Source organism: Drosophila obscura, unplaced genomic scaffold (assembly GCF_018151105.1).
Source record: "Drosophila obscura isolate BZ-5 IFL unplaced genomic scaffold, ASM1815110v1 contig_87, whole genome shotgun sequence".
NCBI lineage: Eukaryota > Metazoa > Arthropoda > Insecta > Diptera > Drosophilidae > Drosophila > Drosophila obscura.
Genome location: NW_024542880.1, coordinates 2,767,449 through 2,787,311, shown reverse-complemented (window position 1 = coordinate 2,787,311; position 19,863 = coordinate 2,767,449). Strand labels below are relative to the sequence as shown.

General features: G+C 38.2%; 1 protein-coding gene across 1 annotated transcript; it reads left to right on the top strand.

Annotated features, from left to right (window-relative positions):
- Positions 1 to 2,329: 2,329 nt before the first annotated feature.
- Positions 2,330 to 19,583, top strand: LOC111078628 (nuclear nucleic acid-binding protein C1D). The gene is made up of 3 exons (XM_022373439.2): positions 2,330 to 2,434; positions 18,819 to 19,137; positions 19,204 to 19,583. The coding sequence occupies exons 2-3, from the start codon at positions 18,856 to 18,858 to the stop codon at positions 19,423 to 19,425; spliced, it is 504 nt and encodes a 167-aa protein (XP_022229131.1). The 5' UTR covers positions 2,330 to 2,434; positions 18,819 to 18,855; the 3' UTR covers positions 19,426 to 19,583.
- The last annotated feature ends 280 nt before the right edge of the window (positions 19,584 to 19,863 follow it).

Below are 19,863 nucleotides of genomic sequence, written 5' to 3'. Positions count from 1 at the left end.
AGGGTTCTTGTGCTGGTTTTAGCCCCCAATAATGCCTATGTTTCCTACGGTCTCACAATAAAGGCTAGGCGCTTTCTCTTCTCTTTCTCTTCGCTCGCGGTGGTGGTTTCGGCGCTGGTTCCGGTGACGGTTCTGGTGAGGGTTCTTAGCCCCCACTAATGCCTATGTTGCCTACGGTCTCACAATAAAGGCTAGGCTCTATTTGAATTTAAATGGCTATTTAATGGTGATGGCTTAGGACTAATAATAATATTATTATAAAACTAATAGTAAAGAAAATATGTATAAAAGATGATAGTTGTGATAGGTGAGGGTGTTGAGGTAGGTGGTGTTGGTTAAGAAGGGGTTGCCCTTCACAAAATGGAGAAGGGTTAAGGCGTTGTGGCGATCGATAAATGTGGCTGGACTGGAATGCTCGGAATCGAGGAATTTATATTAAATATATGTCATATGCGCAGAGTATGTATGTTATAGCCTGTTTACACTACGGTTGAGTTATTAAGTTATTGCGTTTTGCGCAAAACTCAGTTTTTTATACCCTTACTCAAGAAGAGTTAAGGGGTATATTGTATTTGTGGTAAAAGTGGATTTCTGTCTGTCTATCTTGATGAGCGCCTTGATTTCAGAGACTATAAGAGCTAGGGCAACCAAGTGTAGTATCCAGACTGCAGTGATATCACACTGCTACAAGTGTATTTCCAAATTTCGCCATACCCCCTTCCGCCACCACGAAGGACGTGTAGCAGTGTGATATCAGATGAGTCTGGAAACCAAATTTGGTTGCCCTAGCTCTAATAGTCTCTGAGATCTAGGCGCTCATCGAGACAGACAGACAGACATGGCTATATCGACTCGGCTATTGATGCTGATGCTGGGTCGAAAACGTTTCCTTCTCTGCGTTACACACATCCACTTTTACCACAAATCTAATATACCCCATAACTCTTTTTTGAGTACGGGTATAAAAAAGGTCGTTATATACTAGAAAAGTATCCGAAGTATTTGCTTGTATTGCTGGTATGTTTCTACCCACCTCAAATGCTATATCAATTAGATATTTTTGCCAGCAAACACGAAGCAAACATTGCAGTATTATATTTATATTTATAAATATAAAACAAATATTGTTTTCAAAACATTTTGTCTTCACGGTGGTCGTCACGGGAGGCGTCGCCATATGCTGCTGCTGATGGTCAGACACATTACCTTGCCAATAAAATATTGGGGAGCCCAGGATATGCCTGGGGAAGAGCGACCCCCGCCGAAGAAATGCCTTTTATTAACTTTAAACAAAAACAAGCAACTGTCTGAGCAGTGTAACCGTATGGTACGCAGTGCACACCTCTGGTCACACCACTGTCCGCTAGAAGAATATGACATATTTTTGCTAGCAAACAGTTTTTGGTTCTGAGTACTGGGCTTATGCCCAGTGTTTGTGAAACACCGATTCACACTGACAACATCCACCATCTACCATCTACCATCCACCATCCATGAGATACAGCTGATGCGCACAATTGCTTGCGCTGAAAATTTGTTCACACTTACAATTAAAATGAATCTAAATATTATTGCAATGGATGTGAATGTGATTCAGCAGCAAAACATATTTTTGCACAAGCTTATCATGTTGCTGGACATGGACGAAGTTAATGAGGCTAAAATTGACGAGGAGAATTTATTGGAATGGATATCTGTTTTAAAAACACTGAAGCGTGGTCAATTCTGACTGCTTTTACTAAATCCAATCAATGTTTTAAATACAAATATTTATTCTATATTTGTTGAGAAGCGGTTTGTGACATTTTGGGAGAAAGATGTACCCGAAAACAACGAGGCGTTTTTAAAGCTAAGTTTTGTATAGCCGCATACTTTGGGCTCTTATTCTGAGTACAGAATAGTCGGAAGGCTGGCAGCCCAAAGCGTGTGAAATATCCTGCATGAGTTTTGCATAGCATTCATAAATGAGAGGATCTCTGAGGATAGTCCTCAAACCGAGTTGCGTGCCTGAGACAATTCTGACATATAAGATCCTACTTGTTGTTATTTTTACCATTTTCCTGTCTGTCATTGTTTACATTTTCGTAGTGAATTCCGATTTTTTGTTGTGAATGTCAAATATTTATGGTTGCATATGACAATTATCGAAAAAATACCGCACAGAAACGTGCCAATTAGGAACATCCCGGATGGATGGTGAAATAACTGGGAAATTTTCGGAACGGAAAAATTTTCCTGACTATCCTAGAAATGGATGGTTGCTGGTCGACATTTTTCAACCATCGATAGTATCGATAGTACTATCGATTTTTAAAGAAACATTGAATACATAATACATAGTTTTCTGTCAACTCTTGACGTATTTTTCTTGCCTTGTTATAGTTTATATAGTTCTAATAAAATCCTGCAACTGAACCAGAGTAACAATAATATGGTAATGGATTTTTAATTAATATCTAGATACTGAAGGTATACCAACGGTAGTGATATCTGCAAAAAACATTTAAAAACGTGGTTTAATTTGTTATGTTTGCAACGCAAGAGAGAATTCCCGAACAATCTACAAGAGATCAATCTACATTTTTACATATGTATACATAGTATTCCTAATCTTCTTGTTATGTATGACTTAAGACAAATACCCATACAAACTGCTGTTCATAGAAATAGTTGTGCTCGGTGTAACCATTATCACAAAAAAAAAAACAACAAATTATTATAAAAAGTTCAACATCACTAAGTTTATTTCAGTTCTTGAATATTTTGATTTTTGAGAGTAAAAGAAATCATTGCTCGGTCCAGAGGGGAGACCTAAGAGTTAGACTAAAAACTAAAGGCCGGAGGTATAATGGAATCGAAAACAAAGTTTTGTATGCAAACAAACTTGTCTTTTATTGGATGTTCGGCGATTGTTGATGGCAAGACGATACCTTCAATATCATCAAAAATAGTGAAACAAATTTTATATAGCTCTGTAAGTGATGTGATAGTTTGTAGACTGTTGATTACATATTGTTTGAATGAAAGAAGTCTCAGAAAGCTACGGGTTTGGTCATTGAGCACATGGGTGCACGTCTCACGTTAGCAAAAACGCATGAGGGCTGGACTATGTCACAGTGACGAAAAATACTTTTGACTGATTTTCTTAAAAAGCTCTACTATATCTATGGACAGCAGATTTCATGGGTATTTTTGTTCGGTCATGTAAAGACAGAAGATGGAATGCAAATGCAGAGAAAAATGTTGTTTTATGAACAGATATTTGAAATGTTGATCTTTGCTATAAAATTAGCTTTTTCTGTCTAACTTAACCGTCCGCCAAGTTATACATAGGTGTTTAAACTAGAGTGTTAAGCATGTGTACCTCAAGCTGGAATTTTCATACTTCTCAGCGGGGGATAGGAATAATTTTAGATACATAGTTTTTTGGTAAAAGATTCCTAGAATTTTTCAAACATTTCGATTCTGATGGACGCTTACTACGTGTTTTTTGACCCGCCCTGATGAGTACATCATATTTGTACTTGCTACACATTTATATACATATGTATATGCATATGGGCAGTTCTCTTAAGTCGAACGGAACAGTCGTACGCATTGCAATTGGTAGAAAAGTCAAAATATGACGGATTTTAAAAATTGTGTTACCATTATGACACAATTCTTTACTAGCCCTATAGCTAGTGATAAGGTAAATTTTTGCCAAAAACCAAGCCAGTCGCACGGGACAAATATGGAAGTGATTTTTTCGCCAATCAATTCAAACTCAGATTTCAGCGAAAGTTGAGACAATACATATATGAATGCGAATTTTTGTACATGTTTTGCATCGATGCCTATAAAATGGTTTTAATTTTACGCAAATATGTATCGTAGTTTTTTTTTTTAATTCTAAATTTTATAATTTTTAAATCTATCGCACGGGAAAAAAATCATAGGTCGCAGCCCCTCCTTGAGCATTCTTTTTAGTAAAAAACACATTGGATATTTGTGTCGTTTAAGTGATTTTATGTGATTCGACCTCTCCCCTTCGCAAAATCCTGGGTACGACCAAAGAAAATATAAGTATAAGATGCGTAACGGTCATACATTTCAATTGTCATATGCAAGCCAATTTTTCGTCATGCGACGAAATTCGCGCCATCTCACTCGCACAAATTGAGAGCGTACAAATCTAAAAATAGAATCCGTTTGCTTGTGTGCACACAGAACCATCAAGTGCGTATGTGTGCGTACTTGTGCGAAGCGGACGATTTTCGAGACGAATACCTTTTTATGAGTTGAGAAACGAATTTATTTACTGTCGTTGAATACGTCGCACGCTGAATACCCTAATGACAATTACTCCAATGTGAAGTCATGCATTAAATATATTATGTATTTTTATATATGTACATATATCCGATCATTATTATCGAATATACCATCTTAAAATAAATTATCGTTGGAGGGATATATACAATATAACCGTTTTTATACCCGTACTCAAAAAAGAGTTAAGGGGTATATTAGATTTGTGGTAAAAGTGGATGTGTGTAACGCAGAGAAGGAAACGTTTCCGACCCCATAAAGTATATATATTCTTGATCAGCATCAATAGCCGAGTCGATATAGCCATGTCTGTCTGTCCGTCCGTCCGTCCGTCCGTCTTGTTGAGCGCCTGGATCTCAGAAACTATAAGAGTTAGGGTAACCAAATTTGGTTTCCAGACTCATGTGATATCACACTGCTACAAATGTATTTCAAAATTTTGCCCCGCATCCTTCCGCCTCCATAAAAAACGAAAATCTGTGGCAGGCACTATTTTGAAGAAACGATAAAACTAAAAACGCAGTATCGTAGAGAATGCCCATATCTACCAGATTGCCAAATATGAATCAGATCGTATTATAATTATAGCCAGAATGAAGAAATTAATTTTCTGTTGCTTTCCCCGCCCCCTCCGACAAGAAAACTAACCATTGATTCTCTTTCTCGCTCGCACACTCTGCCGCGTTCAGTGCACGAGCAACCCCTAGCGGAGGAGATGTAGAATCTAAATGGTACATGTGTAATCTACATGTTAGATGTAGAATATACATAGTATATGTAGATGTAGATAACAGATGTAGCAAAAAAATGTAAAATGTAAAATTTTTTTTTTATTCTAAAATTCAAAAAAATTATAAGCTCAAAAATGTATATACTGACTGAGTACGGGTATAAGTAGAGTGGCGTCCCCAGAAGCGACTCACACGTTCCTTCTCGTTTAATATTGGGGTGGTAAGCGTCTTGCAAAATTAACTTACCCTTATAAAGTGAAGGGTATTTTTCAACAGCGCTGTAAAAACCGTATGCATGTGCACACATAGTAGTCGTCGCGACGACTCGGCTCGGCCGTCGCAGCGGCATAGAACCAACTTCGTGTGCCTTCGTATGCTGTATGCATACAAGAGAGCGGCTGGCTCTAGAGCGCTCTCTCTCTCTCTAAAAAATTTCAAGAGAGCCTGGAGCCAGCTCTAGAGCCAGCATACAAAATTCGTGTGCAAAAATTTCGTATGGCGTTATGTATCTTATACTTACATATATTGTCTTTGGTACGACCTTGCATATGTACACATTGACATAGTATGAATATGTATTAGGGGGGGGGGGGGGGAATAGATCGAACGGATTTTGTGTAACCTACTGTAATATCATGAATGAAAAAAACCGGTCGTAAGCCGAGCAAAGTAAGATACATATACATACAGCTGTGAAAAAAATAATAGCAATTTTTAAATAATTGCCAAACTCACATTTTTAGCTTAAAGGAAACTTTAAGCACATTTTTAGAAATGGGAGACTCTAAAACACCTGGGAATACAAAAAAAAAATCATATTTTTTTGTAAAGATTTTAATACAGTTTTTAATTTTTATTTTTAATACAGTTCCTTAAACTGTATTGAAATTCATAAAACTAGGCGAAAAAAAATAGCACCACTTTTAAAAAATTGATTTAAAATTAAAATAATAAACAATATGTAACGAATTAATTAGTTAACCATTTTAAACTATACTAAATCTGTATGCATAATTTAATATTTAGTAAAGTGTCCTTTATTGGCAATAATAGCTGCGCAGCGTCTTGGCATGGAATACACTAAGTCCTGGCATCGTTTTAGGGGAATTTTGGACCAGGACTCTTTAATTTCTTCCCAAAGTGATCCGATAGTGGTTGGCTTGGAAGCAGCAACTGCCTGCTTGACGTGGGACCTCAGATTTTCGATAGGATTCAGGTCAGGCGACTGAGCAGGCCACTCCAAAACATTCACAGAGTTTGCCTAGAACCATTCCTTTGCTTTCTTGCTGGTGTGTTTGGGGTCATTGTCCTGTTCAAAGACCCATACGAGCGGCATTTTATATTCTGCAAAGGGAAGCATTACTGTCTCTGTTTTTATACCCGTACTCAAAAAAAAGTTAAGGGGTATATTAGATTTGTGGTAAAAGTGGATGTGTGTAACGCAGAGAAGGAAAATTTTATAATAGATTTTTCTACCCGTACTCAAAAAAGAGTTAAGGGGTATATTAGATTTGTGGTAAAAGTGGATGTGTGTAACGCAGAGAAGGAAAAGTTTCCGACCCCATAAAGTATATATATTCTTGATCAGCATCAATAGCCGAGTCGATATAGCCATGTCTGTCTGTCCGACTGTCTGTCTGTCTGTCTGTCTGTCCGTCTGTCCGTCTTGTTGAGCGCTTCGATCTCAGAGACTATAAGAGCTAGGGCAACCAAATTTGGTTTCCAGACTCATGTGATATCACACTGCTACAAGTGTATTTCAAAATTTCGCCCCGCCCCCTTCTGCCCAAACAAAGAACGAAAATCTGTGGCAGGCACATTTTTAAAGATACGATAAAACTAAAAACGCAGTATCGTAGAGAATGCCCATATCTACCAGACTGCCGAATCTGAATTAGATCGGATCAAAATTATAGCCAAAATGAAGAAATTAAATTTCAGTCGCTTCCCCTGCCGCCTTCTGCCAACGACAACGCAACTAATTTTCCTTCTCGCTCGCACACTCTGCCGCGTTCAGTGCGCGAGCAACCCCTAGCGGAGGAGATGTAGAATCTAAATGGTACATGTGTAATCTACATGTTAGATGTAGAATATACATAATATATGTAGATGAAGATAACAGATGTAGCAAAAAAATGTAAATTTTTTTAATTATAAAATTCTAAAAAATCATATCCTCAAAAATGTTTATGCTGACTGAGTACGGGTATAAGTAGAGTCGCGTCCCCAGAAGCGACTCGCACGTTCCTTCTTGTTATCCAATGTATTGGACCTACTCCATAGTAGGAGAAGCAGGCACAGACCATTACACGACACCCTCCATGCTTAATAGTTTTTGTGGTGTACTGGGGTTTGTATTCAGTATTCTTTGGACGTCTTACGTAACATAACCACTTTGGCTCATCTGACCATAAAATATTTCTCCATTTTTGGGATGTCCAATTTGCATGATCCCTGGCAAACTTCATGCGCTTAGTTATATGTGTCGCGTTTAAAAGTGGTAACTTTCTTGGGCTGCAGGCTTTAAGGTAATGTTGCCTAAGATATGTGCGAACTGTTTGGTCCGTCGCATTTATTTTAATCCTTCTTGCTCTGACGAATCAGTCTTATGACATGAAGAGGGGTCATAGAACGTTTTCGTCCGCGTGTTTCAGTCTTTTCTTCATGGTTTAAGGCGTTTTTAATCATTTTATTGGAGCATCCTTACCAATCGACCAACTTCTCTGTAAGTTTTTCCATCCAATATCAATTTTTTTATTAGATCGCGCTTCTCCGCAGTGCAGTGCTTTCCACGTCCCATTGTAATTATTATTATATAGACAAAAATTTGAAGAGCGGTAGCACTGTTTTTGTTTATGGGGAATACCAAGCAATATAAAATAAATTATTATTAAAAAAAATCGCAAGTGTAATCGCATTTTTTTTATCAAGAACAAAATGTATTGTAGTGGTGCTATTATTTTTTTCGCAACTGTATGTATCCTGAGGCAGAGTTACGATGCACGGTGAGGCCTTTGGCCATTTTAGCTTGCTAAAATAACTTTTTTACAAAACAAAAAACATATCTTTCATCACACAAACTGTGTTTGAAAGGAAAAACTTAGTCTGCACGAGTGCATATTGATACTAAATCAACGAATCAGAAAACTGTCAAAGTTTATCTTTGTTAGACTGCAAATTATGCTGCGAAGAGAGGGATTGCAGGAGAGACAAAATGCAAAATTATTGTGGTGGCTCTGTCGTTGGTTCCTGTGGTTATAATTTCTGGCAGAATTTTTGTATTACCCACACAGTTTTTCCCTTTGGATGAAGTAAATATAAAAATGGGAAAACGACATTTTCGTGGTGTATACAGTCATCTGCATGTGCAGTTTGAGACGCCTTTGGAAATTTGTGTTAGTTGATGACTGAAGGACCAAAAAATAAATTAAAAATTAAAATTTTAAAATAACTAAAAAGTTTTTTTCTGATTTTTAATATACTATGTATATAAATATAGTACTAAAATAAAGCTGGCTAGCTGTCTTATCATTTTCGGTCAAACAAAAATGTCCAGAAATTACAAACCCCCCATGAACCAAGTGGTTCTAATCTCCGAAGTTCAACTGCAATACCTTAACACAATTTAATATCACCGGGAACGACTTAAGTTTCAAAAAATTTTGACTTTCGGCCAACTCCTATATACATACATGGGTTGAGAAATATTCAAAGAATATTTAAAAAAAATCTTGAGTGATATTTTTTAAGTCAAATTAATGTTTGAAAAGTCAAATTTTCTTTAGGATGTTTTTCCAACAAGCCAATTTTTTTCACTGAAAAATGCTAACAATAAATAAACCTAACAATGAGACGGAACGTGTGAGTCGCTTCTGGGGACGCGACTCTACTTATACTAAGTTAGTATATACATTTTTGAGCTTATGATTTTTTAGAATTTTAGAATTAAAAAAAAAAAATTTACATTTAACATTTTTTTTTGCTACATCTGTTATCTACATTCAAATTAATTTCTTCATTCTTGCTATAATTATGATCCGATCTGATTCAGATTCAATCTGGTAGATATGTGCATTCTCTACGATACTGCGTTTTTGTTTTTATCGTTTCTTCAAAATAGTGCCTGCCACAGATTTTCGTTTTTTATGGAGGCGAAGGATGCGGGGCAAAATTTTGAAATACACTTGTAGCAGTGTGATATCACATGAGTCTGGAAACCAAATTTGGTTTCTCTAGCTTTTATAGTCTCTGAAATCTAGGCGCTCAACAAGACAGACAGATAGACAGACGGACAGACATGACTATATCGACTCGGCTATTGATGTTGATCAAGAATATATATACTTTATGGGGTTGGAAACGTTTCCTTCTCTGCGTTACACACATCCACTTTTACCACAAACACAATATACCCCTTAACTCTTTTTGAGTACGCGTATAAAAATAAGGACCAAAACAAGCATCATATATAGAGCCATGCTCCGGTTATCGCAATAAGTTGCGTTTTGACTGTCAAATCACAAAAAATCGTGCTCCGGTTTTCCTAAATCGAAAGATTCTTACGATTTAAAATAAGTTGCTAATAAGCTCGCGATTTCAAAATTGAATGGCACATATACGTACGTACGAGGGCTGTTCAATAAGTCCCGGACTTTTTGGATAAAAAAAACTTTTTGGATAAACATTTTATTTTTACACAGCATTTCTCCAACTTTTTTTCCCTTCCGAAAAATGGGGATTTTTCATAGTCCTCAAAATATGTTTTTTTTTTTTAGATGACTCATTGGACTCAAATCTCTTTCCGCCGAGCCATTTCTTCTGGTTTGGAAACAAGAAATAGGGACTAAATACAGGAAATAGGGTGAAAAAGAGAGCAAGCCTATATCATGGATTTTTGCAATGAAAACTGCACATGTCTGGACCCTTACACCTTCCTGGAGGAAACAATTAGTTTCTTGGTCAAATGCTGTCGTTGCTTTTTCAAATTCTCATTAAATCGATCGCATTAGGTGGCATTCGTCATTGTCTGTTTTAACATTTCTGAATTTAATCAATGTGCTTAATACCGCGAGCATTCCAAAAATCGTTCGCAATGATTTTATTGTCTGAAAAACCTTAGCTTACCTGACCTTAGCCTTCTTTTGCCTAGAATCACCCTGAGAAATCTACTTTTCTGAGTGCTTAGGTCTCTGGTGTGTTGTGCTGAATCCATGGTTCTATGAGTCCTTTTAGTGGTTAAAAAACGTCAAACACTCCTTCAAGGTTGTAACACGAGTGCGTTTGTGATCGATTTTGAGCAAACGCGACACCCATTTTGCGGAAAGCTTTTTTATACCCAACTGATCATTCACAATTCAAACCACTTCGCCATGTGGTTGGCTATGGCTTCCAGAATATCTTGCAAATTAAATCTCCGATCGACCAACACCATTTCGAGAATTTTTTTAATTTCTTCGGATTTATGACCATAACTGGGCGTCCAGGATGTGCGGTTTCGGATGTGCTTGTACGGGCACAACGAAATGGAATAAACCACTCTTTTACAATTTAAATCGATGGAGAAGAGATCCAATAATATTTATCAAGCTTTTCCTTGGTTTCAGTGGTGGGTTTTTTCCTTAAAAAAGAATGCTTAATCAGCACACGAAAATAACTTTTTATATTTGTACTCAAAAAAGAGTTAAGGGGTATATTGTAATTTTTCATGCGTTCAACGCAGAGAAGGAAACGTTTCCGATCCCATAAAGTATATATATTCTTGATCAGCATCAATAGCCGAGTCGATATAGCCATGTCCGTCTTTCCGTCTTCATGAGCGCCTAGGTCTCAGAGAGTATAAGTGCTAGAGCAACCAAACTTTGTTTGCAGACTCATGTAATATTACACTGCTACAAGTGTATTTCAAAATTTCGCCTTACCCCCTTCCGCCCACACAAAGGACGAAGATCTGTGGCAGGCGCAATTTTAAAGATTTTTTTTTTTTTATTATTACGGGATTTTATTTATCGAATCTTCCCTATTAGAGACTAACGACAAGTATACGAATCTTAGCCTAATATATTTATTTAATTAGTTACACTTATTTATTTAGAGTACGTCCCTAGCTAAGTATTATTGCTGGGTGGGAAGGTCTCTTCGCCGGAGTCGTGTATGGCTAGTGTGTAAGGTTCTTCCTTAATAAATTTATGATTAATCTTTTTCTAGGAGCGTCTGCTCCGTTCTGTTACTTTATTTAGAATGATTCTTACATACTCATCTTGGGTCCAGCTAACCCGAAAACATGCAATGCTTATATCTATGTGTTTATATATATGTATATACATATGTATGCAGAAGGCATGCATATGTCGTGTTTATATATATGTATATACATATGTATGCAGAAGGCATGCATATGTCGTGTATGGGTTGAGCTGCAAAGTGCATGCTCAGCATTCCCACGCTCCGCGATCGGCTTGTATATAAGCGATGGATCGTATTGCTTGTGCGCTGGAATGTTTATGTAATTCTTAGTGGTCTTCGGGCATTTGTATATTTGTATTCATTATGACAAAGTGTCACAATGTATTAACGGATTGTTATACCCTTTGATTTATGAAAATGGTAGGGTAGATATGCTACAAGTGTGCCAAGTTAAAGACTGCGCAAGTCTATTAGGATGGGCTTGAAGCTTGGCCTGGTACTTTGCTTTCACTTTGGCAATTTCATCTTTAACTGATCCTACATTTAAGTCTTTATAGATATTTTCATTCCGTATGTACCATGGTGCCCCAGTGATAGTTCTTAGTATCTTCGATTGAGCTCTCTGGATTATTTCTAAATTACTAACGCAAGAATTTCCCCATAGCTCGGAGCCGTATGTCCAGATGGGTTTGAGAACTGCATTGTACAAAAGTACTTTGTACTCCAGTTTTAGTGGTGAACGGGTGTTTATTAGCCAATGTAGATTACTGACTTTAAATTTAAGTAGACTTCTCTTCGCTTCGATGTGTTTACGCCAAGTAAGCCTCCTATCCAGATGAACACCAAGGTATGTTACTTCGGTGGTTTGTGGAATGTTGATATTGTTCAGACATAATGGAGGGCAAGTTTGTCTGTTTAACGTGAAGGTGACATGCTTGCGCTTTTGCTCATTTACATGTATCCGCTAGTCTGCTAGCCATTTTTCTAAGGCCACGAGATGAGATGATAGGTGATCCGTGGCCCTTCTTGGGCTCTTGGAGCGACTTAATATGGCAGTATCATCAGCAAATGTCGAAGTTGTTGTTAGGCTGTTTGTCGGTAGATCTGCTGTGAATATGATATACAGTGTCGGTCCAAGCACGCTGCCTTGCGGTACACCAGCTTCAATTGGATGATATTCAGAGAGGAAATCTTTGCATCGTACTGCGAAACTTCTTTGCTGTAGGTATGACTCCAATATTCCATGGATGTTCTGTGGAAGTAATATTTTGATTTTGTGGATTAAGCCATCTAACCAAACGCGGTCGAAAGCCTGTGCGACATCCAGAAAAACAGCGGAGCAATACTTCCGTCTTTCAAATGCATTTCGTATCTCAGAGGTTATACGGTTTACTTGTTCAATGGTTCCGTGTTTTTCGCGAAATCCAAATTGGTGAGTCGGGATGGAACCGTTGATGTGTAGGTGTTGTTTGATACGATTCAGGAGCAGCTTTTCAAATATCTTTAATAGGCAAGGCAGTAGGCTGATAGGTCTGTATGATGATGGCTTGGACTTGTCTTTTCCGGCTTTATGGATCATTGTGATGACTGATTTCCTCCATTCTTGAGGATAATAGCCACATTTCATCATGCTGTTGAATATCACAGTAAGGATATACACTGCACAGCTCGGCAATTCTATGATCATTTTAGGAGAGATGAAATCGTGGCCCGGAGCTTTCTTTTGCTTTGAGATTTGGTCTTTAATGACCCTTGTGACTTCTCCTGATTGGAATATGATAGGCGGAGTAGCTTCGGGATTGTTGGTTGGTGGGAGCACAAAGCTATTCGTTGCTGGGTGTGGTTTGAAAACGTTTTCGAGATGGACGGCAAATGTATTTGCCTTCTCTTTGTTGCTGCGAGCCCACTCTCCTGTTTGTGTACGCAAAGGTGATTCACTCTCGATTGGTGGGCATACGCCTGATTTTGCTTTCCACAGTGGGAATCGTTTGCTAGTTGGGGAGAGTTGCTCCATATAGGATATTTGAGCTCGGTTTTTTTTTCTTCTAGGGCTCTGCGTAGTAGGTGGTTGGCTATTTTTAGCCGCTCTTTCGAGGCAGGTGATCTGTGTGCTTGCCACTCTCGGCGCGTAGCAGCCTTCTTTTATCGCGTAGCAGCACTTCAATGTGCCTAGAAATACGACTGCTGTTGGAAAGTTTATTAGATGCTAATATTGGTGTTGAGTGTTTTGCCGCCAGTGACATTGAGGAAACTAATGCTTCGACTGACCTATCAATGTCATCTTTACAATTAATGTTTGGGTAGCTATCAATATGAGAGCTTATGTACTTCCTGTATTTGAGCCAATCTGTTTTGCTAGAAGTTAGAAAGTGTGGGCGTTCCGAAAGCTGTGGATGGTCGTAAAGGTGAAGTAGAATGGGCGAGTGATCCGATGATAGATCTGTTAAGTGATCTACAATAATCTGAGCTTGCAGCAACCTTCGTGTAACTGCAAAATCAATCAAGTCGGGTTGCTTGTTTGGATCTGTGGGCCAATATGTGGGCTTGCCCGGAGAGATAAAGTCTAGCTTGTTTCGTGGGGTTATTATAGCGTTATATAGTTGTCTTCCTTTCGGGTTGGTAAGTCTAGATCCCCAATGGGTGTGCTTGGCATTGTAGTCACCAGCTGCTATAAATCGGTCACCTAGTAGGTCGAAGAATGTTACAAATTCTGTTTCGGAAATGCAGAAACGTGGTGGGCGGTATACTGCGGCTAGGTTTAGGTAGCCGCTCTGAATTTCAATATGAATTTCTGTTGCCTGTAGATAAGGTGTATCAAATGAAGGCAATGGATAATGCCTAATGCGATTCTTGATCAGAACGCCAGTACCTCCATGTGCCTTACCATCGGGATTTGTCGCATAGAAGTTATAGCCATCGAGGTGAAAATAGTTTTTATTTGTTAGGTGAGTCTCTGATATGAGCATGGTGTCAATGTCGTGTTGAGCGAGGAACTGTAAGAGCTCGCATTTGTGCTGAGAAATGCCATTTGCATTCCAGAAACATATATTTAGACAGGACATTTAAACAGATTTCTGTTTGATTAGGAGCTCCAGGAGGAGATTTTGGTTGCGCATAAGCTCCTGCATCGTTTGTTGTATTGCTACCATTGTGTTTGTTATAGTTACCAGCATTGACTCAATTCCACTAGGCAATTGGGATGGATTAGCAGGGGTATGTTGGGCAGAGATTTCTGGGATCTGATTTGATGCCTGATTCTGCATTATTCCAGCTGTGGTTGGTTGAAGTGTCGGCTTAGAGACTGAGGCGTACGACCCGTTGTTGTAACTTAACGCCTGAGCAAAAGAAACTCCTGGAGTCGTAGTTGATGGTATATATGTTGAGTTTTGTCGGACGACCGGGTTTCGAGCTGCAGTTATTTGTTGGTTTAGGCGATTTTTCAATTCTTTATAGACAGGACAACCTCTATAGTTGGCAGTATGGTTTCCCCCACAGTTGCTACATTTTTTGGCAGATGGGTCCTCCTTATTTACAGGGCAGGCCTCAGTGAGATGAACATCACCACAGGCAACGCAGACTGCCCGTAGAGTGCAATAGGTTTTCGTGTGTCCATATTCCTGGCAATTTGTGCATTGGACAGGTCCATTTCGTTTGTGTGGTTCCTCAACGGTGATCCTATGGTGCAGTAGATATTGAAGCTTGTATATTGGGTGAACTTAATTTTTACTTATATGCATACTTTCAGGTGTCAGTTCTACTTTGAACATTGGCTGGGGAATTTTATTTCTATTTATTATGTTCATTGCCAAAATGGCAACTGACTTCGAAGCCCTTATCGTTAAGTCCATCTATTATCTCATTGATTGGGACTGTTGGTTCGATTCCTTTGATAACCACTTGTAATCCTTTGCTACTTTTAAGTTGGTAGGTGTGGTAATTAATTTTTTCATTTTCGAGGTATTTCGCAACTGATCGATAGTTTTGTTCGTCATTGACTTGTATTTTTGTTTCATTTATGTTACCCCTTTTTATGTACGTGACATAGAATGTGTTTGCGCCAATTGTATCAGTTATTTTTTTGACCAGTTCAGCACAATTTGCCTGTCGAACATAAATAGGTGGCGGTCTTAATTTTTTGGCCTTGGGTGTTTGGGTGATCTCATCTTCATTTGGGACACTTAGTATCGTAAATCTATTGTTTGCTAGTGCCTTATGTGGCACAGTGTTCTCGGTTATTTTAGTTATTTTAGCTGCATTGTTGTTCTTCACATTTTGTGGGCTCAATTTACTTTTGATTTGCACATAGCGATCGAGCCCAGTCTGAATAAACGCTCCGTTAGCATTTTTTGAACTTATTGGTTGGGAGAGTTGGGGCTTATCGCAGTGGGTCGACAGTATCGGGCGCTGAGCAATTGCAGTGGTTGTTGTTTTGGTTGTTGTCGTTGTTGTGGTCGAAGACACAGTTTTGAGCGAGGGCATTGTACTAGTTGTTGTCGATATTAGCAAATCGCTGGTTAGGCAGTACGAGTCGGGGGATGGGCACTGAGCACTCCATGACCCACTTTGCAATGCAGGGGAGAGAGAGCGTGCTCTCTCCTCGTTCACTTGCAGTGATGCAGTTTTTGTTGGTACTGCTGCCTTTGGCGAGCGTATAGAGAAGTACGCGTTGTTTTTTGCTTGCGAGAGCCGACGCTCGTCTTGTTGTTGTTGCCGGGCTTGGCTCATTTTGGCTTTGGTTACAGTGCTTGTGCTCTTTACCGAGCTGGTGCTCTTAAACGTTGACATTTGTTCTTTTCTATTATTTCTATTAATCTTTATTACTCGATTGAATATCATGAATACCATCATGGGCAGCACGATCACTAGTACCCATGCCTACCCCGAGCGCTTTTTCGCGAATTAATTTATGATTAATCGCGATTAATTGATTTAATTGATTTTCACCGCTGAGCGATACAAAAATACATCTGTAGTCGTTGACGGTTGACGGTTCAGAATGTAGTCGGTGACGGTTGACGGTTCAGAATTTTAAAGATACGATAAAACTAAAAACGCAGTATCGTAGAGACTGACCATATCTACCATTTTGCCGAATCTGTACCAGATCGAGTCATAATTATAGCCAGAATGAAGAAATTTATTTTCAGTTTCTTCTCCCGCCTCCTACAGCAAGAGACCCGCTACTCATTCTCTTTCTCGCTCGCACGTTATTTACGCTCGCTGGCGGTGAAGATGTAGAATATACATTGGCGATGTAGATGTAGGTAACAGATTTAGCAAAAAAATGTTAAATTTAAAATGTTGTAAAATTCTACATAAATCATACAGGGGTGCCACAGCAATCACTTCCGCTGGAAAATCACCTCAATTCCATTCCGCCGTGCCACACACCGACTTTTCAGCGGAACCAAAATCGCTCACAATTTATCCAGCGATTTAATAAAATACACCCATAAAACACACCTAAAACTATTCGAATCTTACTTTCCCCATAAAGGTTGTTCAATTGGTGGTTAACCCTCATCCAAATAATTTAACATTGCACATGTTGAGTTAATAAAATAAACATTTTAGTAAATTACTATTCAATCCGCTGACTGAATTTTCACTTAACGATTCCGCTCTCAATCCGCTGCAGAGCGAGGTGTTCACCTAGGGCTATTCGGACTTTCGAAGTTAATACAGTAATGCCACCTTGTTTAAGCCGAATTCGGAGCAAGATATTTACTATTAATTATATTGAAAGCATTCTGTTTTTCTTTAATTAAGCATAACAAACAGTCTCGGTAAAAGCATTTTAATCAAGTTTACCGTAAAATTCAGATGTCTGTTTTATTTTAACAGCTGATTGCTGCCATGCACGGAGAGTTTCCAGACAACTGCTAGAGTTGCCGAGTACATTGTTTTGTTTAACTCGGACGATATGGGATGTTTTTTTGCTTTGAAATTATAAATGTACAGCTTTGAAAAATCAATTATTTTATATCATAAAATAAAAAAATAAAAACCAATTGTTTTGATAAGACCTGTGACCTGTGGCAGCCACAATTTTGAAGATACGAGAAAAGCAAAATGCAGTATCGTAGAGAAAGACCATATCTATCAGAATGCTGAATCTGATTAAGATTGAATCTATTTTATAGCCAGACTGAAGAAATTAATTTTCAGGTGCTTCCGCCACCTCCTCCAGCAAGAGACCACGCCACTCATTCTTCTTCTCGCTCGCACACTCTATCTCGTTCAGTGCGCGATTTCCCCCTAGCGAAAAAGATTTAGAATCTAAATGGTACATGTATAATCTACATGTTTTATGTAGAATATACATTGTAGATGTAGATATCAGATGAAGCAAAAAAATATAAAATGTAAAATTTTTGTTTATAATTCTAAAATTCAAAAAAATTATTAGCTCAAAAAAATGCTCATCAGAGCATTCCGAATTATTGCCTTCTCTATTATGGGTCAATGGATGAAATCTCTGCCAATTAGCCATATTCTTCTACATGTATTCAGATTTCTTAAGCCCCTTCTTGGGTCTCGTATAAAAAATATGATATTGCTCTAACTAATAACGAACAGTCTCCAATCATTTCCAATACTTTATGTTGGATCAGTGAGCCATTAATATTTATCAAATCAACATTTGAAGGGGATTGCGTGACATTTAAAGAACCTGCCACTATAAGTTTTTTATTTGCATTACATTTTTGACAAATTCCTAATATCCCTGAAGTTAAAGAGCAATATGAAAAACAAACATAAAATTAAAATAAAAACAAATTTCACTAAATGCACACCGCATGGCAGGTAGCAATGCAAAAAGTTAGTGGGCGTAAATAAAAAATGTTCTAAAGAAAAAAAAATAACGATAAGCCCAGCCCACGCTTTGAACCGAGGACCCTACACATTTAAAAACAGATTTGTAAAAGAAAAAAAAAAGATAATTCAGTGCAGGCTTCGAACTGAGTACCACCGGATCTAGCAGAACACAGACACCAAGCCAGCAAAATTGTACCCGCAAAGTAAAACTTTCGATAAATTCTTCCGCAGCGCTGCTCCCAGCTCAATTTGACAGCCAGCTTGACGCATATAGTTCTCTCGCTCTGACTGCAGGCATTTCCATATTTATTTTTTCAGCTAGTCAGTTAGCAAAGTCTAATGTTATATGGCTATAAACATGAGTTTGGCTTGTCAATTTTAAAATGGCTTCTGGTGTGTAGATAGCAAAGCAAAGCATTCGTGTGCGTTAGAAAAAATCCCCGCACTTCCCCCCGAAAACCAAAAATAGCCCTTAACTCTTTGATTACCGGATATAACAAATTAAACGAATACGAACATGAAAAAATGATTTCTGAAATACTGAAACTCTGGACACAAAAGTGTCTTCTTAAAACCGCCACAGGATGGCACCTACGAAGTTTTCAGTGATTTGACGAAAACTAGAGTAGTCTCTAGAATCCACAGTATGTAAATTGTGTTCACCGCCAAAAAAAAGTTCGGCTGCATTACTGTTGTAGTTTTTATTTTAGTCATTAACCGACCATTTAATTTAGTCATAGACTAACCATAAACTTTCAACATTTTATATTGTAGATAATAGTTTAATTACGAAATAAGGCTTTTACTACATATGATTTCAATGTCGGAAAGAAAAGATTACAATATCAAAGAAGCCGAATGGGGCGTCCATCTGGAGGGAAAATTACGTGAAGACAACAAAATTCAAGGAACTATTGAAAGCTTTGATTTAAGCCTTGATGCATTAGAGACCGACATGAAAAAAGCCCTTTCAACTCATAGATCTCCACTTCTGAGCATAGATGAACAAATTAAATTAGACAGTTATCTGGTATACTTAACAACCACGTTATATTGGATGTATTTAAAGTTACAGGGCTCAGATGTGTCTAAGGTAAATTTATAATATTAACTACATATGTATATCCAATGACCTAATAAAATTAATTTATGTTTTCAGCATAGTATAATACATGATTTGGGTCGCGCCAAAGAAATTCTGCGTAGAAGCAAAGAATTAAATGCCTCACTCGAAGCTCCTCGTTTAGATATGCCTGCTACCAAGCGATTTATTGCTGCTGGAATGCATACACGTTTTGTGGACATGGACGGCGTTATGGTTACTGAAGAACAGTACAAACGAAGTCTTTTGGAGGTTGGGAATAATAAGATAGATAAATAGTTTTTTTTTTTTAAATATAAGGTTACAGAAATGTGAAGTTTTGTGTTCATGTAAAAACTTGTGTACATACATACATATGTATAATTCGAAATATTTTTCCATTTATAATAGCCAAAATGTATAATAACAGTTAAGAGAACGTTTTCTTGGTACTACAACATACTACGTCCTACGAAATGGCAACGGGAATCACCGCAAGCACACAGCTCGAATCCCCGCAGCCACCGAATACCGCACTCCTGCATCCCCGGTTAGGTTTAGGTTAGGTTGTCGCGGACGGCCCTCACGTGGCCACGCATAGGCAAGTATGGCCCTTAGTTGTCCGGATATGTGCGTAGGGACCTTCTGAGAGTTTTACGTTGTTTCGAAGTCCGTGAGGATCGAGGAGATTTTCGCAAAGGCAAGGAGTTCCTCCTGGCGTCCTCCTGTATGCCTCTT

Coding starts and splice junctions, on each gene's coding strand:
- LOC111078628 (XM_022373439.2), top strand. CDS start 18,856: ATGATTTCAATGTCGGAAAGAAAAGATTACAATATCAAAGAAGCCGAA. Junction 19,138..19,203: donor AGGGCTCAGATGTGTCTAAG/GTAAATTTATAA, acceptor TTATGTTTTCAG/CATAGTATAATACATGATTT.